At 37.6% G+C, this 22530-nt stretch overlaps 1 protein-coding gene across 2 annotated transcripts in view; it reads left to right on the top strand.

Moving 5' to 3' along the window:
• The window catches only part of arg (arginase), a 72962-nt gene that overhangs the window by 31596 nt on the left and 18836 nt on the right, over nucleotides 1–22530 (top strand). For both annotated transcript variants that reach the window (XM_083114180.1, XM_083114181.1), the window contains 3 exons: nucleotides 12603–12675; nucleotides 15305–15423; nucleotides 19224–19489. In XM_083114180.1, coding sequence (XP_082970306.1) covers nucleotides 12603–12675; nucleotides 15305–15423; nucleotides 19224–19489 — 458 coding nt within the window. The remainder of the gene's footprint in view (nucleotides 1–12602; nucleotides 12676–15304; nucleotides 15424–19223; nucleotides 19490–22530) is intronic.

Raw genomic sequence — 22530 nt, 5'->3', positions numbered from 1 at the left:
GTTTTCTATTCATGCATACACCTATTCTATCTGGAAAACGGTTTTCTTTTAAAGATTTAGATCACCTATTTTTAACCCTAAAGATCGTAAAGCATAACCATTCATTAGTTATTTCCTTGCTTTGTTGGGGATTTTCCTGTAACGAAGGCACTGATTTGCAGCTAAAATCGAGCTTCCCTTACCTGCTGATCTTACCGAATTTAACACATGTTCGTTTATCGTTTGTGCAACAATGGCCTTCTTAAATTATGTTACATTGCACCTCTGAGTGAGAGAGAGAGAGAGAGAGAGAGGAAGAAGTTGTGTAGCTTGTGGAAAGCAGGCTAGAATTATATTCAACACTTCATAGAAAAATATATTGAGAAACTGGAAACTATGGAACGATGTTTTCGCGAAAGGAAAACTTATGTAAGAGGAAAGTGAATATGCAGATAGAGTAATTTTAATCACAATGCCGAGCTGGACACAGTAACGACGTTACAAGAAAACAACCTCTAGTTACCTTCAGTACAGAAACGTCTTGTCAATTTCTTAACTTATTATTATTGACTCATAATGTGTGTTAACACAACTTATGACGCACAGCTGAATGAATTTGATTGAATTTCTGACGAGTATTGACGAGCATATAGGGCCTTGGCCTATCTCTCGACTGCCAGTCTCCTTCCCACAATTCTACCTAGAGGTGTGAGTTCTTCAACTGGTATGAGGTGACGTGGGGTCAGCACGTCGAGCCCTCAGCCGTTATAGAAGATTTTTATGACCGGGTTACGCTACTCACTCGTAACTTCCAAGCAAAGAACATTCTATTTGTATCAGTGGTGTATGCTGGTTCTAACGAGTGGGTAATCTCCGACCTTTTGATCCTCAAACTCCAAAAGTTTCCGTGCAATTTATGTCAAGCTCCATATTGGATTTAGGAATATTGTGTCGGAATATTTGTCTTATTGCTACGATCACAATAAATTAATTCTCGTTATTGCAGTTTACTATACGTGTAGAATTTCAAATAATAAAACAAGACAGTATTATAAAGCTATAAAAAACAGCCTGTGAAATATAAAATGAAAGACGTGCACTAGTGAAATAAAAACCCGCAATATTAATTTAAGTGCAAAATTCAACTTACTCCAGGACCCGATCACTTGTGCCGTACCACATCCAAAGCACGCTGTTTGTCCAGTTCACGTCAATACGTGTCTTTGCGAAAGATTGCAGCTTAACAAAGGAAGTTATGTGACTTTTGGATTTTTCATGTTTGACACAAGTGTTGCAAAGATTACAGTATCAGCCACGCGTCCATACATTCTTTTCAGCCCCGAAAAGTAAGCACGGCCAACAAAAATGCAAAGCTTATTAACACTTATACTTCCTGTCAACCATGGTGTTTTGTCATAATTTGCTTGCGAATATGCCTCACATATTCCCGATTTTTGTCTTTGTGTGTAGAAATAAGTTCAAGCGATGACACTGGCCTACCTGTATTAACAATTTGCAACTTCTCCTGAAAAGATCTTGTTCCAAAAGGTTTCACCAGCAAATCTTGTATCACATCCATTACCCTTTAACACAGCACTATCACGACAAACACTAACACCTTAATAAATAATAAACACGAAGCCAACGACTACACGCATTCAGTTTCACGCGCCAAACTTCTGTTGTTGTGCTCCTGGCTCAGAAAGAAATTCCCTATGAATGATAAAAAAATCCCTTTCCGAGCTCGAAATGACAGGTTTTTAAAAGTTCGAATCATTGCAGGTCAGAGCCAGAATTTTATTTCGGGATGGGTATCATCCCTTATTAGCAGCCGCCACATAAAGTTGAAACAGTGGGGTTAGAAGTCCTGAAGATGAATCTCAGATTATTACAACGTATTATGCAAAGTGTTTAATCCTGCTAATGAAGTACAATTAATTATCACTATACACTTTTTAAATTAGATATTTGTAGGATTTCGGGGAGGGGGGGGGGTTTCAGCCCCCCCGAGTCCTCCACCTGGTTACGTGCCTGATGTGTTTTTTTCGTTTATGTTTAATTCGTTCATCTTCATCACTATTAATCTAAACAGGCGGAATATAGCAACTTAAATTAACTAATATATATAATTTATTTTTCATATCTTTCCCTTTAAAAAATATTCAGTTCCGTGAAAGAAGTATTCTCGCTGCTTTTGAAGATTAGAGAGGAGAAACAATCACTATTTTTGTAAATACAAGGATTGGGGGGAGTCAGCAAATAGGTGCTTTAATTTCTTAAGCTTTGAATTTTAATTCAGTTTGCTTCATCTTCAATATTTAAGTTTTTCCCTTTTGATAAATTTATGTTCAAGTAACAGAAATCAGCAAGACAGAAGCAAATGTAAAGTGAAAATTAGCGTAGAATTGGTTTGCCCATGTTATTCAGTTTTCCTGTTCTTCGCACTCTACCGGGTATGTTTTCCCTATTCAGCGGAGGGAATGGAGAGGCTCTGAAGGTTGAGAGTGCGACCGGTGGACTCTCACAAGAAGGAGCTTACCCTGGGCACGGAATCACCGCGCCTGAAAAGCAATGTTTCCTCCCCCTCTTTCCTTTCTCCTCCCTCCTCGCCAAGGGTTGCAAGGGAAGCGGGAGGAATGACGTCAGGGTGAGATTCCCTGTAGACATTCCACCGGCTGGAGAAAGGTTCCCGGACATTCGGCGGCAAACGATTGGAAGTATTCGCGCGCTGGAAGCAAGGAAATGTATGCATCGAAATTGGTTTGGAAGAAAATTGGGAAGAAATGTGTATATATATACACATTTTTTTTTAAAAAAAAAAAAGAAATACAGCCGGGTCATCTGCTATTACCTAGATGACCCAGAGTATACGCCGCTGATTTGTATATGTTTCTCTATTGTTGTTTTAAGTCTACTTGCTGCACAGACAGACTATTCGGTACTGGATCTATATTTTAAACTAGAATCCGAAGCAACGTGCCTCCACCGGGTGTTGAGCCCGGGACCCCTTGATTACAACATCCTGTTTAAGAACAGATATTAATGACATATAAGTTCTTAAAATACGCGTATGTGTTAACATAACTTATGACAGCTGAATGAAAGGATAAGTTTTTCCTACATCCTGCCAATCACTGAAAGTTTAAGAACATTAGTAGAAATATTACTTGAGGCATGCACAGTGGCAACGATTAGACGGGGGGGGGGGTAGAGGAACAGTTGCCCTCCCACTATGCTAAACCTTATCTCCCAAGGGAAACCCCCAGTTTTGACACCTTGCCCCATCAGTTTTGGAACTCAATCGCCGCCACTGAGTATGCATCGCATAAATATTTACAGTAATATCATATAATCTTATATTACGTTATTACAACACTTCGTATTCGGTAAATAAAAAAGAAACCATAATCAGGAAGGGGTGGGATTTGAACCTACGATGTTTCGATCTTGACGAAAACAGTAAAAAATGAAAAGTGTTGTCATCTAACCAACTACTCCAGGAGATTTCTAACGAAAACCTCAGTAAAGCACGTTGATCTCAGTTGAAGAAACCTTGTGCCGGAGTTTCGAACCATTTTTCGCCAATAACCAAGGAAAAGACACACTTTGCAGAATCGTTTGGTGTTGTGCAAGGTATCTTTCATAAAAATTTCGTATAAAATCATCATGAATTTGCCTCCTTGCATTCAAATGTGACGGCAATTCTTTCCAAGTGGATGAGAACTTGTTCAGTGTTTCAAAATGCACATAAATTTACCTCTTTTCAAATTCAGAGCGAGGAATCTTGAAATATTTTCAACATTCGTATTTCTACTTAACATTTTTTTGTCTACTCATGTATTTTATTAGTGCTTTAGGGTATCTTTACTTTATGGAATGTGAAAGAATGAAAAAAAAATTCACGAGCGTTTTCATTCAGGAAGAAGAAATGTTGCAAAGTTGGCTACTCTTAGTTGGCTCTGAAGCGCTATGCTGCCAAATTTACGAATTCCGGACTTTGAAATTTTTCAGGGCGGTCAAATAACATGTTGCGAAGTGTACAATACTGTCTTTTAACTCACGGATGGTGTGCGGATTGTCTTTGTGTACTTTATTTTTTAGATTACCCATTTTTCTTTCCACTTTTATTCAGAACTGACCCTATTACTCTAAACGTTTTTACGAGGTTTAATATAATGGTCCTATGTGGAACGGGAACACCAGGAAATTTCGTTGCAAAACGTCGTCGCACTTCTCCACAATTCCTCTTTCCGAAGTAACACTCGACAAGATAAATCCTTTGTTGTAATGTAAACTTTTGTGGTTCCATATTAAGCCACAATCTCAACACACGGACACGACACAACACAACACAACTTCCGAGGGAGGATTATACTGGCGTCAGTCTGAAACGTCAACAGAAAGGGAAAGAGAGCGAAAGCAGGGAGAGCGAAAAAAAACAGACTGTAGCGTGCGACTGTCGCGGACCCCGTTCACCGGGAAAGACAAGCTCTGATGCCGCGCCGCTTGCAGCCTTATATATATATTTATACCATGTTTTCTTTCGCGTCAATTTCTAGTCCATACTTTTCTTTTTTAATTGTTAATAACAGCTAGATTGTCTGCCCTGCGCAATGTCTTGTGGAAACAAAATTATACAGACAAGTACTGTAACAAGTATCATGTGACGCGAAAACTAGCAGATGGGTAGCGCAAAACTAGTGCCGTGTGATTCGGCCTTTACCGTCTCCAAATTCAGTCTGAAAATAACAGTTGGTTTCCTGAGTATACTCTGTCCCGAGAATATGTGGAGTAGGGCCACGGATAACAGTAGAAAAGGGAAGACTGCGAGTTGGCGGCGCGAAGCAGCGTGCACTTCTGCAAATGGCTGGTGGCCATATCCACTTCCCCCTCACGTTCATTGGCCGAGCCCTTCCGAGTCACTACTTGCGCAGTCACTTGTTTTCGTTCGCTCGCTCCAGACATACCCGGGATAGAGTGTAGTTGCTTTTTAGTAACTCTGTTACTATTTGAGGTAAAAAGTAACGAAATTAACTGTTACTTCTCTATGTGTTTCAATAGTGATGAACAAAATTATGGTTTACTAATAAGAAGATTAATGTAATGTTTATACAGTGGCGGCTTGTGGGCGCAGTTTTCCCCCCACTTTTTGCCATTTTGGCCCCCGCACTATGACCTCTTAATGCTAAGCCTTGACTACCAACATAAAGTAAACTGTCCTTGCCCCCCCCCCCCCCCAATTTTCTCACCTCTACATTCGAGTACATGAGGTCAGTGCATAGTCTCCGACTTTGGAAGGAGGGGTAAGGCACCTTGTGTCTCCACACAATTTCTCAAGAAGGGCACATATTACATGTACTTATATGAAATGTTGTGGTACTGCCAGGGCGCGAAATCATTTAAGACTGGTGGGGGAGAAAGATCTTAATTTACAACCCCCTCCCCACAAACATACATATAAATTATACGATGGCTATACATATTTATAATGTTATTAAAAATAAAAATAAATTACTAAATTAAAAATATATTATTATTATTAATTACCCAAAAATAAATAAATTTGTTACTTTTAAATATATTAGATATTACAAAGTAGCAAACTACGTCCATTACTAACTGGTTAAAGATGTTAATAAATTATGAAATAGTTGAAGTGGTTTTATTATGTGTAAGTTTTTATTAAGTTTTTGCTTTATGTTAATATAAATCAATTAGATTTCATAGTTGTTATTATTTTACTTTTATTATGCATATTTATGTAGATTTGTTAATGAAATCTTGGGAGAGAGGAAGTATTCAATACTCACAACTACACTAATTTGTGTGTGTTTTCGATATTATTCTTAGTACAGGATATTTGAAATTAAAAGTAATTATTTATCTTTTGTTTGTTGTAACAAAACTCTCCCCCCAAATTTTTGGTGGGGGGAAATCCCCCCGTTTCCCCCAAGGATTACGCACCCTGAGTATTGCTCAGCAAAATGGCCATGACTATTTTCGTTGGTTTTTATCTTCATCCTATGTATTCTTAAGGACTGTATTTTTACATATACTGGTTCAGAGGTTGTAAGCAGATTGTTTGGTGTTTTGTGTCAGTTCTTGAGGTCCTCGTTGCATAGGAAAGGAAGTGAACGTGGTGATGGACAATTTGCTTAGTAATATTTATAGATCCCACTGTACAGCGGTGGTTCTTATCGTTCTTGAGACCGTAGCCCGTTATATTCTTACCTTTCTAATTTGTTTTAACTTTATACATTAACTAGGCTTACGATATTTCTTTTGGTCCAACCCTGGACATATTCGCGATCAACTCGTTACTGCTGAATTTCAGTTTTTTTTACAAAAATAAATTGAAATGACTTAAAAGCCTTAACATTTTATTGGAACATTAAACTATAAATTGTACAAAAAATATTAACATTATTTTCTAAAATCAATCAATTAATTTTCAAATGTTTAATTGAATAATACATTGTCTGATGTTTATGAAGCCTCTCTGTTCTCTGTTCTGTTAGTTGACTCAGTTGCACTTTTCACTACACATGACTTTTTTCAGAAATGGCTCGTTTGTTTTAATAACATCATAAAATTCACAACATGAAAGTTCTGAATTAATTTTAACTTTCAGCAGATGTTTAACAGTGGATACTAGAAGTCTACCGCTTTCTGCAAACCAAATATTCCCCATAATTGAAAATACTGTCTCAACTGGAGCAGATGTTTCAGGCAAAGATATAGCAAACTCAATCATTTTAGAAATGTTGTTACGTGAAATATCAGTCTTTTGAAACACCTTAAAAATTGCTTGCCACTTCTCTTCAATAGTATCTGGTACTTTTTCAGAACTTGAACCGCAACCTACCTTTTGGTTTTGAATTACCTTGTTCATCAAATAGGTCATGAATATTTACATCTTTTACAATTGCATTAATAACTTGTGCACTCTCTTGTAAATCAGAAAAGGTATAATCGATCCTTGCCGGTCATAAATTTTGGTCGTGAATATTCTATACCGGTAGCTATTTTCATGTTCAGATTCTCAAAACCCCGGACAGCTCTGAAAAACCAGGACTGTCCGGGCTAATCCCGGACGTATGGTATTATACTATTATACCCTCGAAATTAAATATTATTAAATGAATTATGGCATAATCTTAAAGAACGACAGTTCATATCTAGGTTCGTTGGTAAATATAAAATTTAGTTTAAAGCAATTGTCACATTGTATTGATGATCTTGAGGCCCGTGGCGGGGAGGTTGAAGAAGACTGGTCCACTGCAATCTTGTCCCGCACCCCCGACCCCCAATCGTATTTTACTTTTTGTAAAGTTGGCACCACTGGGTCAGGAGTTTATACCGAATATTCCATCAGGGGATGCAATGTTGTTTTTAGGAAGATATAAGCATAAATTTAACCAAAGTTAAATATATCAGGCTTCTATGAAGTGTGAGAAGTGCCTTGCACTCTTCTTATACAGCTACGAACAATTTTTCACCGAGGAACGAACGTAATATGTGAAATGTTCACGTGATAGATGGGGGAAAATAATACCTTTGTCGGTCTTTTGTAGGTTCATTAACTAACAGTTGGATTAAAACCATGTGATTTACTGTCTTACATACACGTGGTCAAAACTATTAATGCACGAGTAAACAGAATTGTTTACATATCCAAAGACACAAATAGCCACGTGCAATGCACTCTTATGTAGATTGCCGTTTCCCTGGCAACGCGGTCATAGATCAAAAGTACAGATGGTGCACTCTGATATTATATACAGAACCTCTCGTCGTGAGTCATCACACATTTGTCTCATGACTGCCACGTGCTTTTTCCTACAGTTTATCTTTTCCCAACAGTTGATGCTTGGAGTGTAAGGGGTGACCTTCCATACACAATTGTCAACCTCACTTCCACGTAGTCTAACGAGGATCTGGCGACTGGCCAGTATAATTCTGTGTCTTGTCCTGTTTTTTGTCCTTATGTGTGCTGAGTGCCCCTTTGCAGCCTCAGCTTTTAACCGAAGTCAGAATATTTTAATATTTTAGTTACACGACACAACGATTTTGTTATTTTAGTTGTGAAAAGGGACTGGACCCCATATAATGTGACGGGTGCAAAATAGCCTAAGTTCTGATGCACCCAAAATTTTAAATTCAAATCGAATCAAAACAGTTGATGCTTGAAAGATAATATGGGAACTGGGAATGTATTCAGATGGAAACGAACACTTTCCCATCAAAAGAGTGTTGTAAATGATTTTTTATTTAGTTCATATGAGGCGTTGCGGATACGAAGGGCGAACTCAACACACGTACCTTGTGAGGGAAATGCGTTTCAAGTTGTCAACCACAGTGCGAACTACACAAAAACTTGGTAACAGTAGATCGGAATGTTATATGCCTGATATCCACAGTTTTTGTGCCGTTCGCACTGTGCTTCACAACTTGAGACACATTTCCCTCACAATGCATGTTTGTTGAGTTCGCCCTTCGTATCCGCAACGCCTCATATTATCGAATTAGACTTTGTAAACTGTAATATACGCGTAGATTGCAAATAGATAACACGATTGATTGAATGGAAATAAAATTCTGGACGCGTCAGCACTTAGGCTATTTCGCATCGTCATAGTAAACGGTGAAAAGTTCGTTAAAAGTGTTCGTTCCTCTGTGCTTTGCACATGAACGCGTATAACAAGGGGGTGTGGAGTTATTGGGCCTACAATTTCTTGATTACGGCCGAAGGTGGGGGTGATGTAATCAGCACCACGTCCCTGGCCGCCTTTACCCCCCAGAGTTTCCTCCAGGTACCCACTTTATACGACGCTGGGTGGGCGCCGGTGCCGCTTGAACAGGCGGAAAAAATCTCTGTTCTCCCCCGCCAGGGATCGAATCCGGGTCTCTCGCATGGTAGTCAGACGTCCTAACGACTGAGATACGGGATCAATTCCCGTGGTGGATGATCTAAGGTCGAAATTTTCCGCCCTTTTCCTCGCATAAAGCGGTTCTGGGGCTCACCCAGCCTCAAATCAATGGGTACCTGGTGACAACCCTTGGGGGTAAAGGCGGCCGGAGCGTGGTGCTGATCACATCACCTTCAGAATGGCCCTCACATTCCATAAATGTGGCTTCATGGAACGGTGCTTAGAACTTGACCTTTATTTTATCTTAGTTACAAAGTAATGTTGATTGATGTGATTTGGTGATAAAAGTCCACTTTATGCACAGTAAGGCTAATCGGGACTGGACCTACGGTTTAAAGTGGGATCCGAACCACTATGTGCCTCCACCGGGTATCGAACCCGGGGCCCCTTGATTAGAAAGCGACGACGCTACCTCTGTGCCATCGGGGAGGCCGTACAATGTAATGCTAAGGTATCTACTCGTCAGTGCACATCAGTGGCGGATTATAGACGTTATCTCGGAGAGGGCGCACACCCATTTCGGCGCCCCCCTTCGAACTTCCCTCACAAACTACGGTCCTACCATATATGTCATAAAATCACTGTTGTAACTACAACGTAAAACGTTGGAAGCCCAATCGTGTATCATGTTTTTGCCCCCTCCCCCCTTTCGCAACCAGCAACCACGGTTACAATTATGAATTGCATGTTTAACTTAGAATATCCACATCGCATGGTTGATGTTTATTGAAAAGTAGTTTGCATTTTACAACAAAACAAGGTTGAATGTGTATCGAACAACCAAGATACAAGAAATAGTAACGATATTAAATTCAGCGTAAAATAATTGTTTGTAAAACTAGAACATTTACTTCCGTGCTTTGGCATGAGCAAAGTGTTTCACATCGTGTTCAACGTTTAGCCGTTCCGTTTACCTGTGCTCATTGTTCAAAACGTATTTATATATTTGCTTTTCTTTATCGAGGAAGTACCGTTCGTCCAGTTCCTTGCGAGGCCGAGAGATCGGGAGAAGTGTGGCGGGAGGCGCTAACGGAGATACCGACATTTTCGACCAGCAACGTCGCGCTTATTTTTATGGACATATCTTCAGCATGCAGATATTTATATTAACATTGCAAACGAGCACTAACCTGTGTTATAAGAGTTGTTCAAAGTGATGTCCACCTACATTCACACATTCCTGGCATCGTTTGATGAAATTTTGATTCACACGCAAAAGTTCTTCTTCCGTAATTCTTCAAAGTTCTGCCCTTATATTGTCCTTTAGTTCGTCGATACTATGAGGGTTATTTCGGTAGACGCTATTTTTTAAGGTTCCCCCACTAATAATAATCGCACACGTAAGTGTCGTACATAAACATTCTTTGTTCTAACGTGAACTTTGCGGCTGGCATTTCAATCGCCTCGCTTACACACAACACTGCAATTACATAAATAAATAGCACGGCAAGTATCCAAGAAACACACTCTTTCACACAGTACGAAATTAACATGCTCTTGGTTCAGGGTCTGTTCCTCACTCCATTCGCAGCTCTGTCCAGGGCACCTGTAGTCGGGAAGCAAAGAATAACTTAAGCTCGGAGCTTTCAGATTGCAAACAATGCTCACGAAAACCATTGACTTTTAACGGTTTAGTCTGCAACGTAATCCTGATACAGTGTTGCACATTCGAAACCTCCAAACGATTCCGAGCGGAGCAAAACTCTTTCGAACTCTTTCTGTCGGCATCTCCGCTAGCGCTTCTCACGATCTCTCGACCTCGCAAGGAACTGGACGCACTGTACTATTCTGCAGATAATATTTTATTGGCTGAAGTTTGGAAAGTGCACGTTCTACAGAGGTCACAGTTACGGGTAAAGTGAGGAAAATCAAACAAGCAGCAAATAAATCCGAAAAAGAAGTTTAATAGTCGTGTTCCAGTATGAAAGTAGTGACGTCGCGAATGGTAGCCTCATTCGGCGAGCCAGACAACTGCAAGATGCATCTGAGAGGATGCAAAAAGGGGTTGATGGGTGCCATGACCTCCCTTTGTCCCAGTATTTCTAAAAAAGAACATACACCGCCTTTCGAAAATTCTGGGCACGCCACCGTTTGTGATATCTTCCATTGTATAGTGTCTGAATGCATTAGATGTACGAGATTAGAACTAACGTCGCTGGTACACTTTTGAAGTTCGTTTTCTGATAAATCTAGAAGCATCGCAGGACAAAGAAACGATTTTGTTAAAGGCCCGCAAAGCCTCTATTCTATCTTGCGGCGGCCTGCTGCACGCACTTTTAGTACAAGACTTAATAAGTTATATATTATTGTTTTCTCCAATTTCATCTTTATTTAATTGCATAACAAAAAAGAAAGGAATATTCATTTTAAAATTTAAAAAAAGATGGATGGGGGCCCGCGGCCCCAAAGCTTGAAGCGTCACTGGCACCTCAGAACTGTATAAAATAGTACAACGTTTACTGAGCACACAAATCATTCAAAGTTGTTTAACTTCAATAAAATAAAAACTGTTATAGTCATAAAATGTCACATACATGTCATCTGCTCTCTCTCTCTTCCCCTGGCTACGACGTTTCTACAGTGACTGCGCATGATAAAAAAATGAGGAGGTAAAGGTGGCGAGAATATTTTCTCGATCCTCTGTGAAGGGGTGGTCACCTCACGACTCCTTTGATCCACACTAGTAATATTATAATAGCCCTTCACCTTAAGTTCAGTTCGTACTTATCTTTCGTTGCCTCCTATCTTTCGTCTCCCTCCCAATCCTTCGTCATTCTTAACTTTGTTCGCCCCTTGTCCCTCGTCGCTTCCTTATCATTGGTCACCTCATATCTCTCGTCGGACCAATCCTCTTCTTATCTTTGTTCACCCCCTTATCATTCGTCACCTCATATCTTTCGTCGCCTCCTATCTTTCGTCATTCTTATCTTTGTTTGACCCCTTAGCATTCGTCGCCAAAATCTTTCTTCAATTTTATCTTTCGTCGCCCCCTTTGATCGCCCCTCAGATAGTGGGGCACCCTCAGTCCCCCTTTATTCCGCTCTTGTATGTTTCTTAATTGACACTATGTGTGTTATATTTCATTCCAACTGTGTAAATTATTTATCAATGCATGAAAAAATAAAATAAGTCCTCGGTGGAAGTTGCCCACGACGCACCTTCAGGGCCTCGGAGGGGGCGGTCGCCCTTGGTGCACATTCTTGTAATCAAGGGGTCGCAGGTTCGACAGTGGGTATGGTTCGGATCCCACTTTAAACTGTATATCCATGGACGTTCGCAGGGAGGGGCAATCATGGTAATTTTTTCCTATGGGTGGGGGCAAAAGAAGCATATTTTCCCCCATAATAATGATGCCCCCCTCAAAGAACACTGCTTCAGTATGAAATTATCATGTTCCTTCTACACACTTGTAATAATTAACATAAATTACTGTGCCTGAAATGAAATTATGTGTGAAATATATAATTTTTAAGGTGAACATTAATTTTCCAGGGGGGGCGTGGCCCCTCTTGCCCCCCCTTCCAGACGCCCATGTGTATATCCAATCCATGATTAAGCTTTTGATGCAAAAAGTGCACTTGAAAGCATTCTAACTCCACATGGCTATGATTATGATCATATTACACTATTCTGTTGTTTCTTTATGATTCAGTTCACATGTGTCTCCTGAAACTGCTTGTTTTCTTCTTCCAGCCAAATATGGGTGTGGCTTGCACTCCAAAAGCTCTGCGTGAACTAGGACTTCTAAAACAGCTGGAGGCAATTGGTATGTAATAGGATCATAATATATCTTATGGTTAGCTGACAAGAAACCAATATTTTTTTTTATTCAGATACATTCTTTTATATTAAATCATAGAACTACCATTAGTGTACGCATGAGTGTCGAGAGTCAAGGGGGGCGTTCGCAGAGGGGGCCTAGGGCAATCGCCTCCTGGAAAGACTTAATATAATTCAAATTTTGAAATTGTAGCGTGAAAACATGGACGCAGGGTTCCTTGGAAGGGCAAAGTTTCAACCTCCACCCTCTATAACTATCACCATGCCCTTCCACGAATGTATTTTACATACTTGGTAAAGTATAAAAGATATATATATATAAAATGTATCTAACTAACGAACTAACTCTCTAGCCTTCTTGAACCCAAAGGTTCATGGCTGCAGCAACACAGGCCTTCCATCTGTCCCTATCCTAAGCAAGATCAATATACTCTTTTCCATCCCTACCAATTTCCTTTAGGTCCATCTCAACATTATCCCTCCATCTTCGTCTAGATCTTCCTACTGGTCTCTTACCATCAGATTTCCAACAATAATCCTGTAAACTCTTCTTTCCTCTCCCATTCGTGCCACATGGCCTGCCCACCTCATTTAATCATTCTAATAATATCTGGACATGAATACAAGTTATGTACTTCTAAATTATGTAACCTTCTCCACTCACCTGTCTCCTCATCCCTTTTAGACCCAAATATTTTCCTAAGGATGTTATTAATAAAATGTATCTAGTTATATTAAATTAAGAAAGTGGCAAATAAAGCTACCCCACCCTGCTTCTGAGAGACATCTACAACTCAAAGTAAGCCAATAAGAGTTATTTGATAACAACCCTACCCTTTTCTTGAAGGGCAAATCATGGATTAGTCTGACTTTTACATTCACCAGCATGATCCTATCTTTTCATTTTATCCTTTTTCTAATGTCTTAATTCCTGGACATCCTTGAAGAAGGAATTGGAACCAGTTCCAAAACATTGGAAGGAAGATATGTAGTTAACCACTTGTAGGCACAATTTTATTTTCATGTTTTCTTTCATATATTTATATATTCGAGAAGACGAAGCTACATGCGAAAGAAATCAGTATCATTTGCATGAGTTTGGTAATTTTGTTTATGATCACTCTCTTTTCTGTGTTTGTGATTTGCGATGGCTGTTGTATCTCGTAACAACACCTCATAATGTATTTTGCTGGGACGTTACAATGTGTGAACTTCAATGTTTTACCAGCAACCAATGATTTTTATGGAAGCCGCTTCATGTATCCATTGCACTTGCAACCATCACCTCTATTTTGACACTGCACTCGTTCTCGTTCAGTTAGTATGTGCACACTTGTGTCAATGGCCATGACTCAAGCTGACAGACTGTAGTTGTAAATGTTTCACAGAGGGGCCCACCCTTTAATCTGCTCTCTCTGAAAAGTACAATGACTCTAAACTAGCTTTGATACTCATTCAGGTTTTGAATAACTGATTCATTTAATTTCCTGTCTGTACAAAACTATTCGATATGAAAAGGAACCAGTGGCAGCGATTAGGATGGGGGCGAGGGGGGAACACTTGCCCCCCCCCCCACTTTTCACCACTTTTTTCCTTCACTATGTTAAACCTTATCTACAAAGGGAAATAAACTGTCTTTGCCCCCCCCCCCCAAGTTTTAGAACCCAATCGGGGTAGACTCTAGTTTACGTCCTTATTGCCTTTTGGTGGTAAACGATGGGAGTTAACAACACTGCAGGCTCGTCTTTGTGTCCGTGTTGTGAATGCGTGTGCCTTGCTCGTTTGTGTTCTGCATAGTGATTGCTTCTTTGCGTTCTCAGTGTGTTGTGCATCTGAATTGTGCATGAAAAAGAACAGGTTCCAAAAACTTGTAGATAGTGTAAAATATGTTTATCCCCAGTAATAATTTAGTGCATCGTTCAAAACCGTGCTTGCAGACAGCCGGCGTCTCTTTGGGTAAGTACCTTTTTCTTTTTACACTTTGTGTTCACGATAGCCCCACTAAATATTCACGGGTAGCCCCACGAACCATTCATGGGGACGAGATATGCCTACGAGGTTAAGTTAGGTTCCATTAGCACTCATTTCACCCCTAAATATGTGCTTCATCATTGAAAAATTTCCTCAGTACATTCAATTACGCATATCCGGACAACATCGGCTTTTATCGATTTCCTCCTCCAGGTAATTTTCCCTCGCTTTGGGATTTACGTTGTTGAATTCCTTATACAATAAGCTTTCCAACGATATAATACACGTATTCCTTAGGAAAAGGACGTAAAGTAGAGTCTTACCCCCAATTGTCGTCACTGAAAGGGACATCAGATACTTATCAGAAATCAAACCTGGTATTGCTTTTAACAAAAAATCAATTTAAAGAACATATATACATATATACATACATACATACATACACACACACACACACACACACACACACACACATACATACATATATATATATATATATATATATATATATATATATATATATATATATATATATATATATATATATATATATATATATACACAGTGTAGAAATAATTGTCACTTTTTCATATAACCATTTTTTTATAGTGAAATAATTTTCCTTGACATGTCTGCCATTTTAGGTTGCGATCTTAAAGATTATGGAGATATAGATGTCCAGCAACCTCCTAAGGATGACTCTCAAGGTGCAGTGGTACAGAATATGTATCAAGCAAAATACATTGCAAAGTATTCAGAGCAGGTAAAACTCTACAATTTCTAAATTTCTACAATTTACATAGTGAGTGTAAGACACATGGGCATCACCAGAATTTTTTTGTAGGGAGGGTCAGGCCATTGATAAAACTTGATTAGTAGAAATAATAAACAATATTAATTATTATTACCATAGTTATTGTATTGTTATTTTACAAATGACAATTTTGAGCTAATAAAAATAAACCAATTTTGTTCTAAATTTATTGTTATTATAATTATCATTATTATTATTATCTAAATTGGGAGACTTTGATATTTGATCTGCAAGATGAGTAAATATCCAGCAAAACTGTTTTTCATTATTTTCTTACGTGTCAAGGTGGTGTACTGAAATTCATAGTTACTGTATTTTGTTATTAAATTTTACACAACTCGTTCATGAAAAGGTTTTAAAAAGTTAGGGGAAAATTTTACTCAAAGTTGATGTTGTGTGACCTCAAAATGGTAGAATATAAAAATACAATCTGGTTTCTGTATTTAACACTAAATTTTTCAATGTATTGAATTTTTTACTTTGATTATTTTGTTTGAATTTTAGCAAAATAATCTTTATTTGTGTTATTATGAATAAAAATAACAAACTTGCTGTTTTTCTCACTTGAAATGAACAATGCCAATTTCTATGCCCATGTAAAGAAATTAAAACCTGTGGTGATTTTCCATCAGAAAAATTTGAGGAGTCATAAGCAAAGATGACGCTGATAACAACATGGGAGCTACAAAGAAGGTGGCTGTTAGTTTTGTGGAAGGCGGTATCTGAAAATTGTCCAGTGGGGGCAAGGAATTTTAGTAACTTCTTTTGATGCTTATGATGCTTACACACACAAACATACCCAAGTAATGTTTTTGCATTGGGCCAACTGTGGGCCAACCATTTTCAGTATGGTTGGCCCAACTGGCCCAACGTTTTGCCAACCACTTTTGGTTACTTGGGTAGTATCCCCCAAATGCTAAAAATCTGTATACAATGGGGGTGTACATAGGCGTAGCTACGGGGTGTGCCGGGTGTGCCTGCACACCCTAATAGGCTGCTTTATCAAAGAGAATTAAAGACAGATATTTCAATAAGAGAGAAAATAAGCGGCAGTTTGTAAGAAGTTGAAAATGTCATTGCTTGGTACAAACGTGTGCATTATCGCTAATGAAATGAGTGTCTATAGTTTTTCGATTTTTTGATGTCATTGGAGAAAGAAGATATTTACTGCATTCTACTCTGTACTACAGCGCCTTTCTTCTATACCTGTCACAAGCTGCACGTGTGAGAGAGCTTTCTCCAAGCTTACCCAAGTTAAAACTAAATTAAGAGCAACTCAGAAGCAGGATAGATTGGAAGTCCTGCTCTTGCTATTTGTGGAACAGGAAAAAGCTTCGTCTATTGATATAAATGAAGTTATTGATGAGTTTAAGAACATTGTACCTTTTGACAGACGTCTCTTGTTATAGATGACGTGTATTTTGATGTATTTGTTTGTAACATTTATGAACATTTTGTGTGTGTGTAATTTGATTTTTTCTACTTACATATATTCAGAAATTTTCAACACTGTTATTTAGTTAATTTATATTCCTTTACAAACATCAGTGCAGTTAAAGAGCCAAGTGATTGTGTTGCAAAATATGCTATTAAAAAGGTACAAGACCTCATTTTTTCTTTGTGCACTCCCAAATATAAAGTTCTAGCTATGCCTATGGGGTGTATAAAGTATGTGGCTATGGGCCTCAAATGACACCTTAGATGGAGAAAAAATAAGAAACTTATGCAATGAATGATTATATAATCTTAATATTAAATTTGTTCAGTTATTCAATTCTTAGATTTTTTTTAATTGCTGCTGTCTTCTTCCACGTTATGTTTCTGCATGTGTATGGAGGGGGAGGGGGGTTGTCCTACTGTTAAATGTATTCAGAAAAGGATGACGAAAGTGGGGTGAAATTTTAATTATAAGGTGAGTTAGAAGTGGAATTCTTTTTATGCAGGCCATTTCTACTTGTACTGTTACTACAAGCATTTCACACTTGCATATTGTAATGGCTCTATTGAAAGTTAATGAGTTTGTTACAATGCAAAAGTGCCTATAGGGGCTATCCACGAGTAAACAAAAACATATCGAACGGCACAATCGATTGTGGAACTGTAGCACAACAACTTCCGGTTCACGGTGGCCGGGTAATTCAAGCGCGTACTTGTGGCCTTTCTTCTTGTTTTGTATACCGGATGAAATGGATCATATAAAAGCACTTGACGACGAGGAGAATAAGAGATATCAGGGCAAAGTAGAGGCCTTTGCATATCAATTGGATGAGCATATAGGAAGTAATACGGCATTATTCCAGGATGAGATCCATGTGCTAATCGTCGTTGCATTGGCGATATTTGTAGCCTACATATTTAATAGAAAGTAATTTTTCCTACAGAGCGAGAGCGCTTAAAGCATGTAAATCTTTGGATGCATACATTTATGTTTTAAGTGAAAAAGTGGGAGATGTACGGGCATATAAAAAACAGGAAAAGGAGCTTTTTTCTTCTTTCTTCAGTCAGGGCGAGTCAGAGGGATGCGGTTTCGTTCCCGTTTGAACGCAGAAATACAAAACGCTTATTGTTATTTTAAGTCAATTTTCTGCTATTTGTGTTAAACATGACGATGAAGGTAAATAATAAACTGGAAAAATTACTGATGGGACAAACACAATGACACACCATTGCCTGACCATGGTGTTCAAACCTAGGACCTCTTCTCTATCAATGTTGAAAATATTTCCATTGCAAAAGACGAAAATTAATAATAGTACCGGCACTTAATTTTCTGCTTACAAAAAAAAAAAAAAAATCCTCTGGTTACACACACAAAACAAAATCTGGTTACACAAAAATTTAGTACAGTTCGCGTGTACTTCAAGAACGTAACGTGTAACCTATCTGACCATGATCGAGCATTTTTTGAAAGGAAAAGTAATATTTTTGCTCATATCACTAGAGAGAAAATCGACATTTTAATAATTTCTCTTCTACCTTTAATGAAGTGCAAGGGGTGCGGGACGCAAAATTTTTGGTTGGGAAGGGAACAGGATGGGGTATTTTTAAAGTCCTAACGTTCAAAACTAGAAAAATAATGTTATTTCCCGACTAAATTGGGAGATTATAGGAGCGGAAAATATTCAACATTACCCGATACTAAAAAAATATTAATTATACACACAATTTCACTCTCGGGTGATGATTTATTTTGCATTTCTGGAATAAAAAACTGCTAATTTCAATAAATTTCGGACATTTAGTACAAAAAAAAATATGTAGGGAATAAACTACTTTTAAACTCTTATAATTTTTTCCGAAATCTTGATCGAACCGGGATTTTTTTTCAGGTTCCGACTTTTTGGTTTCCTGCACATCCGTTGTTATTACTGGGGAGTCTACTCCTTGCTAATGGACTTCCAATTTTCACGCCTGACAGCTTGAATGCAATAATTTTGGCGCCTAGATCTCGAGGAAATTGATGAAGAAAGATCCGTGAAAGATTATTTAGCCCTGATCGTAGTTTACATCCTCCTTGTACACACCCATTCGTTCCTTTCATACATGACACAATCTCAGCTCCCTTTAGCAGCATGTTATGAGCCTACGAACCGGAAGTTGTTGTGCTACAAGTATGGCGTCTGCACGAAGACACTTCCTTCCGGTGGATAGCCCCTATATATGTAACTGTTCTTACATGCACTTTCAATGCTCATGTTTGCCAAGTAATTTTGTACCATTTATGATACATGTACATCTTTCTTTTTAAGATAGCCAATGCAGTAGAGAAGGTGGTTAACGATGGACGGTTGTGTGTTTCCATTGGAGGCGATCATGCAGCAGCCATTGGAACAATTGAGGGCCACATGAATGCCAAGTGCAATGTATCAGTATTGTGGGTAGACGCCCATGCAGACATCAACACTTCTGCCACTTCAAACACAGGACATGTGCATGGAATGCCTGTAGCATTGTTGCTGAAAGAACTCAGAGACTATTGGCCTCACCTTCCAGGATTTGAATGGCAAGATCCAAGGTGAGTAATGGTGTCTAGAAATGTAACATTAGTGCATTTAATTTGAAACATGTCACAGTAAATATAATGAAAAATAAGGAAAACATGTTTAATTTTATATTATAATCCAGCTGAAATTTTTTCCAATTGGTTCCGATAGCCAATATGAGTTTTTAGACACTCTATTGGAACCGATTGGTCTATCGGAATCGATTGGTCAATTGTAATGAATTGGTTTCTATTGGAAAATATTTTGTTGTTTTCAATATATTGCTTATGGAAAATTCTTATCTATATATTTGTAAATGCAATGGAAAAATGATTTAAAACAACTGAAGTAAATCTGTGGTAAAGCATGTGGAATTTGTAACTTAAAAATACTTCCACATACAAAAAAATTTTCAAATATATGAACACGTTTTTAACTCTGTAGCTTCATTGTGTTTAACACACTTATGGAAAATAAAAAAAAAACATGCTACTTCAGTCATGAATTGGCATGTTGTTCTTCTTTTATACTTGCGAAAACAGCAACAAATTAGGTTATACAAAGAATCTGACCCACAACACTTGAAAAAGTGATAAAAAAACAAAACACTGTCGAGCTCCACTTAGTTGATCAAAAGATTGCTCATTTTTTCCAATTGCATTACTTACACACAAGAATAACCATGGAAATTCCATATTGCAAAAAAGAAAGAACTAATGTGAACATTTATTCCAACTACTAGCTGCTTTAAAGTTGAGTTGGTTAGAGTTCTATAGGTATATATTAATATAAATCTGACTACAGTAGTATGCATTAGAATTCAGAAGAAATTCAGTTCAAGTGTGCTGTTTTTCCAATGAACTTCTATATCAGAGGAAATGTGGTGTCAAGAATTAAACTACCTATGCTTTGAGTCAATAAATGAATTTATAACATATTGATTCTACAATATATACAAACTTACAATTGAATACAATTCACCAATTGGATATTGTATTGATTTTCCAATAGGTTTCAGTTGAGATTCTGATTGAAACCAATACATTCCAATAGCAATATTAGGCATCCGATAGAATCCAATTCATTCCATTTGAAATTTCAATTGTAACCAATAGAAAATTCCAGCTGGGGAGGGCTAAAGGGGCTGAAGCCCCTCCCCAAAATACTACAAATATATAATTTAAATAATATAAAGTGGTAATTAATTTTACTTCCTTAGCAGGATTAAACATTAGACTGAAAAAAGGTTAGTGTACAATAGAAGAGCCAAGTTATATTTTTATATTCTACCATTTAATCCAAAGAAAAAATGGATCCACAGCTCTCAAAATGTATAGTTTCTTTGTGAGAGGTCAAACAATATAAACTTTATGAGTAAAATTTGGCTGTAACATTTTTTTTAATGAAATGTGCAAAAGTACACTACCTACAAAATGTAATAAAAACAATGGACAACACTTGTGTTGGATATTCACTCATATGGTGGATCGAGTAGCAAAGTCTCTCATTTATATAATAATAATAATAATAATAATAATAATAAAAATAATAACAATAAATTTGGATTAAAATTGGTTTATTTTTAATAACTTACAATGGTTATTATTGTAAAATGACAATTACAACCATGGTAATAATATTTATTATAATTTTTATTTCTACTAATAAAGTTTTATCTCTGGTCTGCCCCCCTGTACAAATATTTCTGACGACGCCTGTTCTGATAAGGGATGAGCCCACCCGAAATAAAATCTTGGCTATGGGCCTACCAGGGGTCTTCAAACTTTTAGCTATGGTGGCTACCCTCCGCTGACAAAATCTGCACTGCCTCCCCTACACAAATTGTCTTCATGTGTTTATTTACTGTTGGTACACATACAAGTAATGAAAATAGCAATGTGCATAATTAATATAGGTAGTGTAAAAGTTTTTTAATGTTTATAAGCTGGTGTCACTTCATTCAGCGATACGATATTCATGAGACGAAAATAATAAATGCAGACAGTAAAAAAAGTTGGATAACGGCATATAGTAATATTTGGATTTCTTCATTTGATTGTAGTCCTGCTTCTTACGAAAGCAATCACTAATACTTTCATCTTTAATATTTCTTACAAAGCAGTAACTTTCTTTGAAGTCTGACACCTTGTCTCATTAGTACAGGTTTCCCTTGTAGAGATACATTCAGAATATTCAGTTTGTGGAAAATATCAAAAAGATATGCCAATTTCTGTACAAAGACACTATCAATGAAATTTCCAGCGCTGACAAGGCTTTCTTCTACAAGGTTCGAGTGCAGATCCTGTCTAAGCTCAAAAACAGGAGACAGACAATGCTGAAGGACAAACAACATGTGTTGCAGTAATTCATAAGATATTGATAAGTTTTATTAACACATTTTAAACGATCAGAAAAAAGATATATTTTTTCGGAAATTCTTGGGCCTCCCCTGCAAAACTTTGGCACCTCTCCAGGGAGGCATGCCACACAGTTTGAATACCACTGTCATGCACACAAACATTTAAGGTGTCCTCTGAACCTTTGGCCCCTGTCAGTAAATTAAAATTGTTTCAAAAAACTGCTATGATATTCCAAATTTTGAAAAAAATATATCTGTTTAGAATTCCTCCTAGAACATTCAACTGAATTTTTGTGTGATTTGCTTTTTGTTGTTACATAGATATTTGTAACAATTCCATTAGGCAGTAACCCATTTTCTATCACAGATATGTTTAGACAACAGGGAAAGGAAGTCACACAAAGATTCACTTAAATTCAGTAGAAGGAATTCTAATCAGATGTATGACATTAATATGTCATAATTTGCTATCTTTGAAATTGAGAAATTTTTGAAAATATCTTTGTTGGAGTAGGCCAAAAGTCCCCAAAAAACCAAAATAGAATAGAATAGAATAGAGTTGCCTTTATTCACGGGCCATTTCTACAACAAACCCTTGTCAAATATATATTGCAATTGGTACTTTACATATCACTTTCTGAAAATCAGTTTTACAGTAGAAAAATTAAAATATAGAAAATTAAAGATATGACTGTAGAAAACTTCTTACGTCAC

Source organism: Lepisma saccharinum, chromosome 28 (assembly GCF_977018435.1).
Source record: "Lepisma saccharinum chromosome 28, izLepSacc3.1, whole genome shotgun sequence".
Lineage (NCBI taxonomy): Eukaryota > Metazoa > Arthropoda > Insecta > Zygentoma > Lepismatidae > Lepisma > Lepisma saccharinum.
Note: the sequence above shows the minus strand (reverse complement) of the source record. Positions and strands in the feature narration are given on the sequence as shown.